This window comes from Acanthopagrus latus, chromosome 12 (assembly GCF_904848185.1).
Source record: "Acanthopagrus latus isolate v.2019 chromosome 12, fAcaLat1.1, whole genome shotgun sequence".
NCBI classification, from domain to species: Eukaryota; Metazoa; Chordata; class Actinopteri; order Spariformes; family Sparidae; genus Acanthopagrus; species Acanthopagrus latus.
The window spans coordinates 16,126,054-16,141,254 of record NC_051050.1 but is presented as its reverse complement, the minus strand read 5'-3'; the positions used below and the strand labels follow the sequence as shown (position 1 = coordinate 16,141,254).

The following is a 15,201-nucleotide window of genomic DNA, read 5'->3' as shown; positions in this document are numbered from 1 at the left end:
ATAATTTAAACAGTGTGACTGTTACATGCCGGCATTGTTTTGCTGGGCAGAGGAGCCAGTGAGGCCCGTGCGTCTTTGGTGAGGTTGTTGGGGAATACCGCATCCACCCCTGCTGAATAACAAGAGCAGACAAACTATGTTAGCAATGTCCAAACAGGTCATGTTACAAACAAAACAATCACTTGACAGCGTCGGGACAACTCTCTGAAGAAACATGAGGCAAATGGGTTTAGGAAGAAAAGCAACTTTTTTTGTAAAAACAATAATATCCTTTTTTTTCGTGTTCTTGTATTTTGAGAAGTGTTTAGCAGCGGAATGCCATCTCAGTTGTTCACTTTTGTCTCGCTGTGTTCTGTGGTTTCCTTTTTGTCATTCTGTTGTTTTTTCAGCGGTAACTCTGTGGAAATACTGCTGAAAGCTTACAGTTTTTCATAACTAGTTACAAACATTTCTCAATAATAGATTCACTTTTTCAAAACTTCCCCCAGCAATAAGAAAAACAGTGCGTGTGGACCAAAGGAGGACTTTTTTTCTTACTGAAACAAAACAACTCTACATCAGCACCATTGTGCATAAATGACATAAAACTTTGGTGTAATTAGCCAAAATAATTTAAATCACCATGATTTACCAGGTTAGTGCAGGCAGTAGGATATTTTGTTTTCGGGTTTGTAATATTATAAGTAACAGAGTAAGGGTTAAAGTTTTTCCTTGAGTTTTTTGGCAGTTGTGCACTTTAGCTAGTTTCTGTATTTGGCTAACAAAGTGTAAGATTTATCAGATATTATTCATCCTGTCTGTCTTAAAAGAAATACACACCAGAGAGTTAGCTATGCAGGTTGATACCATTCTTGTGTTTGTCAGTGATATGAGCTGTTGCCAAAAGCTAGCTAGCTCACCTTAGCAGCAATACTGGAGACACAGAGTAACAGCTAGCCAGCTATATCTTGTTTGAACATATACAAACCAAGGTAAAAACAACAAATTGATATTTCAGGTAAAATGTGTTGAGGTAATGTTTTGTTATTGTTCAAAAGAGACAGGCAGCCTGTTTCCCCGATTTCTAGTCTTTGTAGTAAACTAAGCTATCAAGTTAACTAACGTCATTGTTAAACCTATAGCCTACTATGTGTTTCTTGTTGCTTTATTCAGATTAATATGTATGTTTTTGGAATATTTATTGTCAGTCAACAATGCACTTTTGTTACAGACAAAATGGTAAGAGATGAGATACAATTTATGTAACAGGTTTAGCTTAGCACACACCAAAGTTAATGTTACTCCGAGACTCCCTTTTTCAAATTGACATTGATTGACGCCTGCAGCTCAGATAAGATGTCTGAAGGCTAATTCACTAGAGCAGCAAAAGGAACCTGTATTTTGTTTTCCCTCGGTGTGGTTTCTGTGGCGGCCATGGCCAGCAAGTTAAAAGTTCACCCATCATCAGGATGCCATCTCTCTCTTCCTGCCACCAAAAGGATATTGGTGTCCTAATCCGTGCCACCCTTGATCCTTTTTCGGTTTCAGTATGGCCGGTTCCTCCTTGTACCTCTTCTTATTCAGGAGTACACAGATTGGCATTTTGAAAAGGACATGTAAAGGTCATTTGTTGTCTGTTCCCGGTTGTGTGGCCCTACATTACTTGAGATGCATTACATTTTCCCAGTGTGTCTCATCTCCTGTTGCAGTACCTTGAACTGTTCGCCGTCGCATCATATCGGGGTACTGAGTGGTCCAGAAAGCTGTCACAGAGCCCAATAATTTCTGATGCCTGACATTTTCAGAGAGAGGAACTTTTGTCCTTATGGAGTGCTTGGAGTCAGGCCAGACTCCCCTTTACTCCTCTCTCCTCTGCCTTTTTGTGGCAGTGGCTGCATTCATTTTTCAGACATAACTAAACCACACAAACCTTGGCTCCTCATTAACAAGACATTTTCTCAGAAAGTATGATCTCAGTGTATGGTCATATATTATCAAATATAAGCAAGACCTCCATCTTATCAAGTACATTGTCTTGCAAACCTATGAGAAATACACAATTTAAGTATTATCTGCCAAATAACCGAGATGCTTCAGCTGGTGTAGGTGATATGAGGGGAGATGAGAGAGGATGACAACCCCCTTGCTAGCAAAATGACAAAAATGTGGCCTCCCCTGTTGACCTTCCACTGCTCTCCATCTCCCCTGATTTCTAAAATTGGCCACCCACAGTCAAGGTCTGGACTGGGAGTCCATTCTATCCCGACCAAAACCTATAACCAATAAATTATTGACAATTGGAGCCATTTACCAATTGAATTCAATGCAAACCTTTATTTAAACTCAATGAACCATTGAGGTTAAAAATAGGTTAGTCACAAGGTTAGTGATGGATATTTTTTTGTGTGTGTGTGTGCATTGTAGATCATTCCAAGAGTTTGGGGCACTAAAGAAAAAGGCTGACTTTTAAAAATTCTGATCGTGAACCGGCACAGCATTTCTAGCTTTTACGTCACTAGCAGCCCAGGAGATTCACAGGGCAGTTCCATTATAAATCATTCTACATGTAGCCACTCAGCCAATCAAATTTGGGCATTGCGCCATTCCAGTCAGGAGCAGATGAATATACACACGAGGATACGAGTCGGTGAAATAAGTGAGCAGGAGAGTGGCAATTTCACATGGTGTACTCTGAACTGAGAGTGAGAATAGAGCTATAATCAAGAGTGAACAGACTCTTACATGTTAGTTCTTCTGTACTGTACTGTACGTCTCTTATCCGAGACTGAGGCGGTTACTAAAAGTGACTGTGATTTGAGCGACAAAGGACAGAGAATCTGTTGAGCAAACACACATTCATGCACTGTTAACATGCACTCAAGTCCTACTGAGAGCACAGAAAAATGAAATATATTAAAATTTTTGTGGCCCCCTTTCTCTCAGCTTCTTCTTGGATCAATATTTTTTAAGTTGAGAATGGGGTTACAAAATCAAAGCCATTTGAAAGGCTGTGTCAGCATATCCAAAGGCTTTTTACGCCAATCATTTGTGCATTTGGAGTTTTAAAGGGGACCTATTGTGCCTTTTTTTGTACTTTTCCTTTCCTTCAGTGAGTTTTATAGTTTTCTTGTGCATGTAAAAAGGTCGTGAAAGTCAAAAAAGCCCACGGTCCACACCAATGGGAGTTCTTCTCTCCCACGGAAAACACTCCTCCTGAAGTGCCTGAAAAGGCCTCTTCAGCAGTCCCGCCTTTGAATTTCTGTGACTTTCTTGTCATTACACTACGTCACCGTGTCACACATTTATGTAACTTATACTATATAACCTCTCACTTTACAGTTACCTGGTCTTGGGCTGTTCACAACTAATGAACTTGCTTCTGTTCTGTTGTCACTTTCAGGTTTACCCTCTCCGCACTGGATAGCCGCGGCAGCCACTCCGAGTCGAGCTTCGTGTCAGTGCGGACATCTTGTCCGATGGTGGATGACAGCCGAGCCGAAGGTACTCCGCACTACTCCACTGTTTCGACTTTGTCCTTTTATATTTTCATCCCTTACATCCATTCACATAATCGCATTTTACCTAAATGGTTACCCACATACATTGCTTAAACCTCCACAGAACCCCGTACATGTACATTTCTTCACATTGTGCTCCGTCACTCCATCAAGTATCGCAGTGTGCCCATACTTGATGACATATTGTGGTTACTTGAACAAGCTGCAGCAAAATGCAAAAGGGCAATTCAGTTAAGTAAACATGGTGGCTTTGCAAGGCAGGGAGGGTCTGATGACAGACTGCGTTGCAAAGCGTTGCTAGAGGCGTATTTTGAGCTTGATTTTCACCATCTGTCCATCAACCTTATTGAAGTGCAATACCAAATCACTGAAATTCTCGAACATATCACTCTCACACACTTTTACCTGCTTATTTTGTCATTTCAATCCCAATGTTTCTCGTGTTCAATCCCATCTTCCTCCCTCCGAAAATCCGTCTATCTTTCTTTCCGCCTGTCTCACAGAGATAGCAGACAAGGTGTACAACTTGTACAATGGCTACACGAGTGGCAAGGAGCAGCAGATGGCCTACAACACGCTGATGGAGGTCCCTCCTCCGCTGCTCTACAGAGTCCAGCACCACTACAATTCCCACTACGAGAAGTTTGGAGACTTTGTCTGGCGCAGCGAGGACGAGCTGGGCCCCAGGTGAGGAGACCCCAACAATAGCACGTTTTTTTTCTCACTGCGGGCTGAGAAGATGCTTCGAATATTTCTAATTGTTGTCTCAGGCGGTTGTTTTCTCGTCTCAAATTGTCCTCATCCATCTCCAGGCTGCCGCTATTTATCCCCAAGTGTCCGTGCCATCTTGTTTGATGACGCTGTTGAGGATCAATTACAGTCATCCTGAGGTTTCTTACATAACAGAAAAAAGCCAAAGCTGCCTGAGCCGGTGCTGCCAGATTCAGACCATGCAGTCATTTCTCATGGCATTGTCTGCACCCCCTCTGAGCAGGAGCACCATTGCACAACTCCTTTCCCCCCCCCTCCCCTCCCCCCTTCCCGCCTATTTCCAAAGCATTTCTACTGGAAAGCAAGTGGGCAAGGTCACCGTGAAAACTCTGGGGTTACAGTTGCTCCTCGCATTACCATGGTGATGCCAAAACAGCGTTTGACGGCCAAGCCAAACACTAAATTTGATAGTCAGCTAACACTAACTCGACTTCCAACTCCATTTCCTCCTCTCTCTCATAAAAAAAGAGCTACTCAGCATCCACAACATGCCACCCCGACATCCCCTCACCCATGACCCTCTTAATGGGGGACACCCCCATTGATAGTTTACTGTGTGAACAGGCACCAAGACATTACGACAGCGCGGGGACAAAGGAGGCCTAAAAAGCTGCTAGGGAGGAAGTGCAAACAATACTTTTTTTTCTTTTAAGAAGAGAAACATTTGCGTATGAGAGTCTGACGAGGCAGTCAGACCCAGCGCTGATGATAGCAACACGGGATCTTAAGTTACGGACCGATGTTTTGGTTTGTCCACCCCTGCTGCATGGAAGCACTCCTTTTTTAAAGCCATAAATAATATAATAACTGTGGAATAACTTTGGTCTGTAGGACAATTGTGCTTGTCTCTGATTGGTGAAGAGGGGGTGGGAGGCACGGGTTTGGGCATGGGGACTTTAATATGGGGGGGCGGGGGGGTCGGATGGGCGAGTTTGTGTGTGGGCAGCTGTGTGTGCGTGTGGAGGTGGGGATGTGGCGGCGGCGGGGGGTTGGATGAGCGAGCGTGGATTATTTACTGCCTGAAGTTGGCAGGGTTGAGCCTCGTTGGGGTAATTTACAAGCAGGCTCTATTGGTGGTGCCTTTTAAAAGGTAACAGAATGGCCAAGTGAAACGTAAGCATAGTCGGCACCCCCCTCTCCCAGGAGCCGAGGATCCGAGGAGCCCCCCCAGATGTCCACCAGCATTGTTGCAGCTTGACACTGGCTTCTTTCATAATTGTTTTGTTCTCTGGAAATGCTGTGATACGTGGCTTTTTTTAAAATTCTTTCTTTTTTAAAAAAAAAAAAAAAAAACTTTTCTGTAAACACAACTATTATCTTGTACTGCAGTGTACTCTTTCTATTTCCACACAGCAGTCTCTTTGATTTGATGTTGTTTTTAGTTCTGGGCAGTATTCCCTTGACGTCGTGTTCGTGTCATAATCAATTACCCGGGACGCAGTTGCTTAAAATCTCACCGAGCCAAATCTTCGACTTGAGCAGCTGCAAAATGAAAGGTTACGCTGAAAATTTTTACGCTGAAATATTTGAAATGTGCTCTTTTTTATGTAGTTTCCTTGTTTGTCATTATGAATCACATTTAATGTGTTTAATTTGTGCCACACTAACACGCTCGCAAGCCTCGCTTGATTATGTGTTTGGTATTCTGTTGTTTCAGACGTAAGAATTTAAGGGAAATGAGAAAATGCCCCCCCCCCTCAGCAAATAAGTGAAAAGGATGTCTGTACTCCTTGCTTAACTAAAGACAGATGTTGATGCTCAGCAGACACTGCTTTTCAAAACAAATGGAATTTTGCCCTTCGCCGCGTGTGTTTTCCTCATTTTAGTACCCATATGAGCTTAACAACCTTGAATGCTCATACTGTAGGGGTATTCTCTAGGTGTGCTTCTGTTTTGCAAGTACAGAAGAGGTGTGCGTGTGTGTGTGAGGCATCTTTTCTAAATTAAAGGTGACCTGACATATGGCTCCTTCATGTCGTAAACAGCAGCTCCAGACTCCGGACCCAGGGACAAGAAATTCTTAGTTTCACTCACTCTAGACAGCTGCCCTCTGGTGTAGCGTTCAACAGAATCGGTATCCGACAGTTTCAAAATGCAATTTCATGTGGCGGTGTTGACTCACACCGGCAGTCCCGTCAGAGTGACGGGGGTAACACAGTTGCAATTCTTTTCGATACTAGTAACATTTGAAGCTGAGCTTTTTGTCCAGACACAAAGCCGGCGGAGGTGGAAGTGAGGTCACAAAGCCACATTTGCCTTTTTTTTTTTCCTTTTCTTTTTATTATTCGTTGACTTTGTGTTCATAAAGATCAGGTGCCTCAGTGAATTTTAGAGGTGCCTTCTTTGGTATGTTTTTTTTTCCATCACTCAAAAAAACATGTCTAATCTTTTCCTTTTTTGTTGTTGTTGTTGGGGTTTTTTTGGCAGCACCACACACTTTGAGTGCTGTTGTGCAACACCACAGACACACAAACCAGAACTCACCTCTCCAAAGTTTCATAAACTACTATGACTGATCAAAATGTATCATCCAGTGCATGTTTGAATCATTACAGAGCCTCTATGTAATAATTTGTAACCATTTACATCAATTAATCACTTGATTATTGGCCAAATTTGACCTTCTTAACACCAGAGTTAGCATACAAGCTCAGAAGCTAGCTATAGCAACAAGCTATGTAGCTCAAATATGCGCTATTGCGAGTATTACTGTAACCACCGCCATCACAGACTTGTGGATAAAACATTTAAACACAACAAATTAAACATATATAAACCAAGGGTTCCTTTCTTGCCCAGCAGAAAAGTAGCTAACTCTGCATCGCTCTTGAGTCCTTACAAATCCCGCAGCTCCCTCCACCTCTGAAATGATCCTCTTTGTCAGTCTTCTTATTTCTTCTCTGTGACGTGGGCAATGGTGGGGCATTTTTCAGCTCTGTTGTTGTCTGTTCTCCACCACTGTTTATAATTTGGTCTTGAAAGTATCTGACCAGGTCAGACCAGGTACTGCACATGTGCGGGGGAGGGGCACTGCTGAGTACACACATGAGGGAGGGGGGCTGCCAGCAGCATATGCACGAGAGTGATTGACACTTCTCAGACACTCTTGGCTCTGATTGGTTGTATTTAGCAGGAGCGGTAGATTCTTGCAAATCAAATTACAGCCACTGGGTGGAGCCACAGACAGTGGGTTTTTACACAGCACACCTGTATCTTATTCTACTGTCAGATCATAATGACAATTTTAGCAAATATAACAAAAAAGTTACAGACTGTGGCTTTAAAAGACAATGGATTTGGGAAATCTAGGGGGACATCGGGTAAAACCATAAATTTGCTAACCTGTTAGCACCATTAGATAACAGCTAACATTAGCATTCAGCTGCTTCCTAGCTAACATTATCGCTCGACCACTGTCAAGCGATAATGATATGACAGGAAAGATGTAAGTTAATTGTGAAATATCACAGACCTATAGGCAAAACACCCAGGATGTAATCAAACTGTAGAGATAACTAGAAAGTGGTTGGATGCTACGTTAGCCTATGCCAAATATGTTGTTTTTCCTTGAAATATGGCCTGATGACCCTCCACATTTTCAAAATCTGTCATTTTCTCAGTTGACAATCAATCAGGAAGTCGTGAAATTGTAGCAATTTGTCAGATTCCCTGCATTTATGCATGTGACCTGGAACACAGCAGCGTGAGATTATCCCAGAGTTTCAGCTGAATTTCAACCTGAGTGTGACGGTGGTGGAAAATACAGTCTATACAAGCCTGTGGATGTTTCTTAAGTTGTTTAATTCCTCTCGAGTGTGCATTTCTTTATAAAGGACCGGGGTCGATTTTTTGTGACTTCAGTGCCTCGTCTCAATGCTTCTCCCAGCCAAGCTAACAGAGAGCAACAGTAGCTAACATTAGCTTAGCAATGGACTTTGCTAACATAAACGTCCAGCTTCCAGCATGAAGTCCCTCAACAAAACACTGTTACAGCCTTCTCCTTAACCAGTAAAAGGTAGCTCGGTATAACATAAAATTGATCATTCCAGCTTGTCCCATATAATCCAAGTCTCCAGAAGATCCCATTTTTTTCACATTTTAAATCAAGTAGATAATTACTTTTTTTAAATTTTTTTTTATTTTTGGGTGAATTTATCCTTTAATCGATTCCTGCAACTGCAACCGGTGTTTACTTGAAATTGAGATATTGATGATTGGTTTGATTCCACTGAATTCATCTGATGAACTTTATTCTCGTCTTTTCCTCCACTAGAAAAGCCAATCTGATACTGCACAGGGTGGAGAAAATTAGCCACTACTGCCGGTCCCTCCTGCGCAGCACCCACATTCAGAGTCGCACCGACACCATGGCATATGTCTACTGCCGGAGCGAAGAGGGTCGACCCACCACTAACACACGGCACGGCTCTTTACACGAAAGCCGCACCACCTGCATGGAAAAGCTCATTTCTGTACAGCGCAACACATACAGCAACACCAAACTCCGATGAGACGAGACGAGTGTTGCTCTCTCTCTTTTTTTTTTTCTCGTCCTGCAAAAATGACATCAGCGATTGATGTTCCCAGTCGGTCACCCTCTCAAGCAAGCGTCTCTAAAGTGACCGGTGGCTTTTTTTTGAAAAAAACAAAAAACAAAAACAGGAGAGCCTAAAAAAACCTCAGAATTCATTGGGCGTCGTGTTTGAAAAGCTACCGAAAAAACATAATTTTGTGTGGCCTTCTTTTAATATAAGAGAGAAGCCGACGAAGAAAAGAAGAAGAAGAAAACAAACTTGGAGCGAACATTTTTCTCAACTGCAAAATGCCAGTGATTGCACATATCAACCAAGAAACTTGCAGAGCGAACATGTAAATTATCATTCAGCCAAGATGGAAGAAAAAAAACGGCTGGCTTAAATACTTTTGAATGTAATATTGTAGCTCCTTTTCGGTGCTTCGAAGCTTACCTGGAACACTTAAAAAGAGAGGAAAAAAAATGGAAAAATTAATCGCATAACTTATTTGCCTTTACTACCTTCATTTGAAAGGAGATATTGAAACGTGTTAAAGCCATCTGAAAATCATTTTTGTTGATTTGTTTTTTTCTAATTCACATTGCTTAGAGAATTAAAGCTTTTGCCTCATGAATTGAAAATCAGTAAGCAAGAAGAACCATGTAGTTAGTCTTGTATTACAATTTGATAAATGCAGTCAGAATTGCAAAAAGGCTTAGTGTGATAACAGGATTGACAAATAGGCCTGATGAAATTATGCAAAGAGATTACGATTCAGCACTGATCCCACTGCTGAAATCACTTCGGTCATCATCCCTCTTTTTTAATGCTACAAAATAAATACAATTTGGAAAAATGTACTCTCATAGTAGATTATGCGAAAAAAAAAAAAAAGATTCAATGCTTTTATCACACTGAAGTCTAAAGTAAATACTTGATTTGTTGTGTTTTGGTGGGTGACTTTACAGAACTACTTGCTGGTACTGATGGAAATTAAGAAATCAAATCCTCGAGCTAGATTTAATGATTCTGGCGAGACCACTTCATACGCTTGTAATGTAATAAAGTACAATTTGCCTGCAGAGCGTGACTTCTGTCATGAAATGTCATCAGTTGACAAGTTCTGTAAAATTAAAAAGCGATCTGCTGGAATAGACGAATACGAAGTGCAGTGTTAGATGTGACAAAACTCACTATATGGCAACAAGATGACCGAAAATCAGAGCTAGAACAGGACATGCCAAGAGCATCTTTCAAAAGTTCTTCCCCCCCAGGACAGGAGTGCGCTCATATTTATGTGCACATTTGGAGAATGTGGCAGGATAATTTTGAGAAATAGTTTCTGGTGCCCTGAACAGTTTGTGTTGAGCCGACTGTAAACATGTGGTACCGTCCATAGAAATGTGAAGAATCAATGTTTTTTTAGGGATCCCCGTGGTCCTTTTTTTTTAAGCCTCATAACTTCGAGTCCAATGTCATATCTTTAAAGCCATGGATATTGTTTTAATGATGATAAACAATGCCTTTTTTTAGTACTTTCATCTCATGTTATATGAATTGTAATAATAAATTATTATATTGTAAATTTTAAATTGTAAAAAAAAAAAAGAAGACATATGTATTATTATGTGGCTTTGATTGTCTTTTTCTGAAGAATGTGAAATATTAAAAATGTATATAAAATCAAAGACTTTTCTTTCATCGCTGCAGCAGCCCAGGTTCGATTCCTGGCCTTTTCTGCATTTGCTGCATTTCACTCATCCTGTTTCCTGTCATAACTCAATCTGTCCTGTCAATAAAGGCCAAAATAAAAGTAAAGAAAATAACCTGACATAAGCTGAACCTATTTCAACATCACAAGTGACATGTATTTACAAATTATTTTCCGTGAAGCTTTACAGTTGTCCTGAATATTATTGACTATATTCCCACCCATATAGCAAAAGTTGTTAACTCACCATTGAGATATTGACTAAAAGTTTAACATGAGATAGAAAAATCCACTCTGAATCAGCATTTTTTTTTACAGCAGTCACAGTTGTTTTTTTCCAAAATGAGAACCATTTCCATGCAATCTTTTTGGTTTTGTTGACAGAGAAAACAAAGTAATTTACATGTTTCATGAAAAAAAACTACTTAGAGTAGCTTTTTGGATGGAAATTTTCAAGATGGGGGGAGAAACGTCGACCAGAAAAGTAAATATGACATCACCATCCTGAACAGGAGGTACGTTTTTTTTTTTATTTTTTTTTTTTTATTTAGGAAACACTGGATCAACTCGGAGGCAACATTGTATTATCAAAATTGCTCAACTTAAAACAATAAACTACTATAATCTTAAACAGAATATGAAATCTAAAACATCAATTAGTAACAAATGTTAATATCAGTTATTACCATTATTTGTTATATAAATGTTACCCAAATTACCTTTTGAAATATGGTCGAAATTGCTAACATTAGCATTTGGCTCCAGATAACCATTAACCTGATAGTGAAATCTGATTTTCTCTGTGACCAGCAAATAGCAACGTTCCACTTAAAGGGATATCCTGGTGTAAGTTCAATCCATGGTCGAACACACTGTGACACCGAGTTAGACCCCCCGAGAGATCAGGTTTGCAGACCACTAGTTTACGTAGTTGTAGCAACCTCAGAAATAACCGCACAATAACAATACATTGCAGTATACGCCTCCAGCAACAAACCGCCATGAAAAAGCCACAAATAATGCTCAGAACCACACCAAACTTCAGCAACAGTACAAATAGGGTCCCAGCACATAGTTCGAGGCATCACACCTCCACTAGCTTAGCCAGATTTCTATTGTAAAGTGAACACAACTCACCACTCTCCTGCCACAGCTTCCTGTGGTGGGGAAGCCCTGCGAGTCGATTACCGATTATCGATTACGGATAGAAAATGCTCAATTCCGTTTTTTTCCCTGTCAGCTCTCAATGATAACTGTTATAAACTGGTAGGCAAGACACATATGAACTTTGATCGCATTTCCATGGAGTAAAATTCATACCTTTTCATCCTTGAGTTGCGGAACTCTACTGCACTCAGTAATCGACTCACAGGGCTTCCCCACATCCCTTTAACACCAACACCATGGCGTCTCTTAGTTTGCATTATTAGGTGAAAAGTGGTTTGTTTGAAATCTGTAGTAAAACCCTTAACTTCGAACGTACAGCATTTAGCTATAATAGATAGATAGATCACCATTGAAATGTTGAGACAGATAGATAGATAGATAGATAGATAGATAGATAGATAGATAGATAGATAGATAGATAGATAGATAGATAGATAGAAGTGTATTATCTCCGATGGGAAATTAGGTCATCATAACAGTAATATTAATAATGTAAGGGTTATAATATAGCTGCGGTAAAACTAGTACAGTTATTTATGTAAGTTCTTGTAATTGTATTATAATAACATGATAAATAATGAGATACAAAAAGATGATCTTCTATCAAAAGAACATAAAGGTTTCATCGGAGTAGTTTTGTCCTTCACATAAGAAACAAATCATTTAATCATCGTCACTTCATTTGAAGTGAAAACATTTTGCGGGATTCTTTTTCTCAACAGTATAATTTGAGCTGTGCAATCTCACCTCCTTTGAGAATGCTGGGAGCTTCTTACATAACTTTCACCAGGCGTATTTCGCAATGGTGAGTGAAAGAATGTTAAGTGACAATAGTGTATTTTGAATAGCTTCTGCACATGACTGCCCTCATCGCAATGTGTTTTTATTTTTCATAATCACAATTTAATGGGGGGTTTTTTTGTGAGGAAGCCATAATCCACCTGAGGAGCCTTGTGGTCCGACACAACCCGCAAGATTGTATGCGAGGGGGTCCTGGGTGGTGACGAGCCCCCACACTCAGTCTCCATTTTTCCACCTACTGGATGCTCTATATCTCTATTCTATATCATTCTATTTGATTCTATTTATATTATAAAAATGTACCTTATCTTGAAATCTGTATTTACCTTCATGTCTTTTTAATGATGTGCCTTCTCAGGGCTGCCCTGCAACACAAAAAGTTATCTCAGCTGCCTTTCAGCAATCAGGAGGATGGTAGGAAGAAAGGGAACAACCTCAACAAGTACAAGAACAAGTATTGTTGAGATATTGCATTTTACTGAGTCTTTAATTTGCAATTCACGCCCAAATATAGCCTTATAGACCAAGGCACATGAAATCCTTTTGTTAGTAAATATTTTGTTCATTTGATTTGGACTTACTGCTATTTACTTGTTAAAAATGTTGATGATTTTTCTACATGAAAGCAAAAGTTTTTTCGTGAACTGTACTTACATGTTTAGAGCGATATCGTGTTGCACAAGTGTTGTGTAAATAAAGGAAATGTCATTACGAGGTCTGGTTTCTGGTAGTTAAATCAGTGTTTCAACATATTGGAACCTCAGTCTGCACCGAAGAGCAGCTCTTCAACACATCGACACTCACACTGCCTGAATAATTGTCACAGTGTGTGAGTTAATAGCCCATCTGATACCCGATACTCCCACACTTCCTTGTTTAATCTTGACTGCTCGTCCTGTGGTGTGTTTGCGTCATATCAGAAGAAACCGAAGAATGGGATGTTGTTGCCACAACTTGAAAGTGTTAACACATGTTGGAACACCCACATCCAGAACCAATTTTGCTCATGACTTCGAAATCAATAAACTGCTGCACGTACTGTTAACTTTGGATACATGGTAAAAGTTGGACAAACATCAAAACAAATGTCTTTTAATAACTGAAGTGTTATTGTACAAAGTTAACTGTCAGCGGATAACAATTGGTGTAAAAGAAAAAACAAAACTGAATGTTGTAAAATCTTCTTATATGTTATACTTTCTAAACCTTTTTTGTATTTTGTCTTCCTGGTTTTTAGTGTGTCTGTCTTGTTTGATTGTTAGAATTATGACTTGAATGTGGGATTGCCATCAAAATGCGCTCCATGGGGCACTGTGTAGCTCTGTTGGTAGGGTAGGAGTCCCATGTACAGAGGATTTGTCCTCGCTGCGGTGGCCTGGTTAGGGTTAGGGTGGGGGTTAGGGTGCCCCTCCCCATACTGTTTCCTGTCATATCTCAAATGGTCCTGTCAATACAGCCATATAAAGGCCGAAAAAGTAAAAAAAAGTAAATAAAAAATGCTCTCCAAGAAGCCACTGATTTTGGGTTTCACTTGATTTTTCATCAAGCACCAAAATGGTTCTGACATTTTTTATTTTTTTTTTACATTCACCAAGGAGGTTTATGTTTCATGTGCTCGTCTGTTGGTTTCTTGCTTGGTTGGGTGGTTGGTTGGCTTGTCAGCAGGATTACACAAAAACCCTCTGAAATTATTTCCACGAAAATTTGGATGGAATCTCGGTCCAGGAACAGACCCATTATCTTTTGCTGCGGATGGAGGGATGGATCCAGGAATTTATTGATTTTTTTTCCCTCACTTTCATTAAAATTGCGAGCCATTTTTTAAATTGTTCTGTTAATTTCCCAGAAAACAATGCAAAGATCTTTGCATGCGGAGGTAAGCACTCTACTCAGTGCCATTTTAGTTGGACGGATCCAGTAGACAGTTCAATAATCCAACAAAAAGAAACCCACAATGCAATTCAGCCACTGAGTGATGTCACTGGCTGTAATTTATCAGATGGCATGCAGCTTCCTCTGGAGCCGTAAAAGGCTTAATATTACTTTTTTTCACATATGCAGTAGGAACCCCCGCCCCCTCCCGAATACCTGTAAGTACACTTGAAAGTGCAAAATTGTAAGTATCGCTTTAATTCTAATATGTATGTCTGGTTCAAGTCATACATTGTCAATAAATTGCACTTGTTGATTGTTAATGAGTTTAACATTGTTAACATATCTCAGGTCATCAATATGAAGCAGCATAGAGGGGAATGTGGTGTTGACGTCAATGATCAGACTTGTTAAAAGGTCAGACTTAATCTGATGTGCTTTTGATCAGCTGACTCGTGTCCTGCCTGGGCTGACACAGACCTCAGTGGAGAAAAAAAGCCCTCTAGGATACAAAACCGCTAAATCCAAGTTGCACAATATCCCAATATTTGGATCAGAATTATGATAAAATTGTGAAATGAGACGAAATGAACCGTAATCAGATTTCAACTTTTGCAAGTGTGGATCGCAGTGCAAAGCTGTTATTTCCCAGGTTTTTTGGCCCAATTAAGCACATGATTCAGCTGAAAAATATTTACATTGAGCTGGAAAAGGGGTGGAAATCAGTCACTGAGCTAACAGACAGCTATCCCCTATGAATTACTCTAATTTATATCATTAACTGAAGGTGGCTATGCCTCTCTGCATGTGAGCTGCTGGGAAGCATTTTCTTTTTCCATCTCCCTCAACAAACTATTCCTTTAAGCTC

At 40.2% G+C, this 15,201-nt stretch overlaps 1 protein-coding gene across 4 annotated transcripts in view; it reads left to right on the top strand.

The window, feature by feature from the left end:
* LOC119030205 (myosin light chain 4-like) overlaps positions 1–10,608 on the top strand; it is a 451,755-nt gene extending 441,147 nt beyond the window's left edge. For all 4 annotated transcript variants that reach the window (XM_037117622.1, XM_037117621.1, XM_037117624.1 and 1 more), the window contains 3 exons: positions 3,380–3,480; positions 4,001–4,184; positions 8,542–10,608. In XM_037117622.1, the coding sequence (XP_036973517.1) occupies positions 3,380–3,480; positions 4,001–4,184; positions 8,542–8,779 (523 nt within the window). In that variant the 3' untranslated portion in view covers positions 8,780–10,608. The remainder of the gene's footprint in view (positions 1–3,379; positions 3,481–4,000; positions 4,185–8,541) is intronic.
* The last annotated feature ends 4,593 nt before the right edge of the window (positions 10,609–15,201 follow it).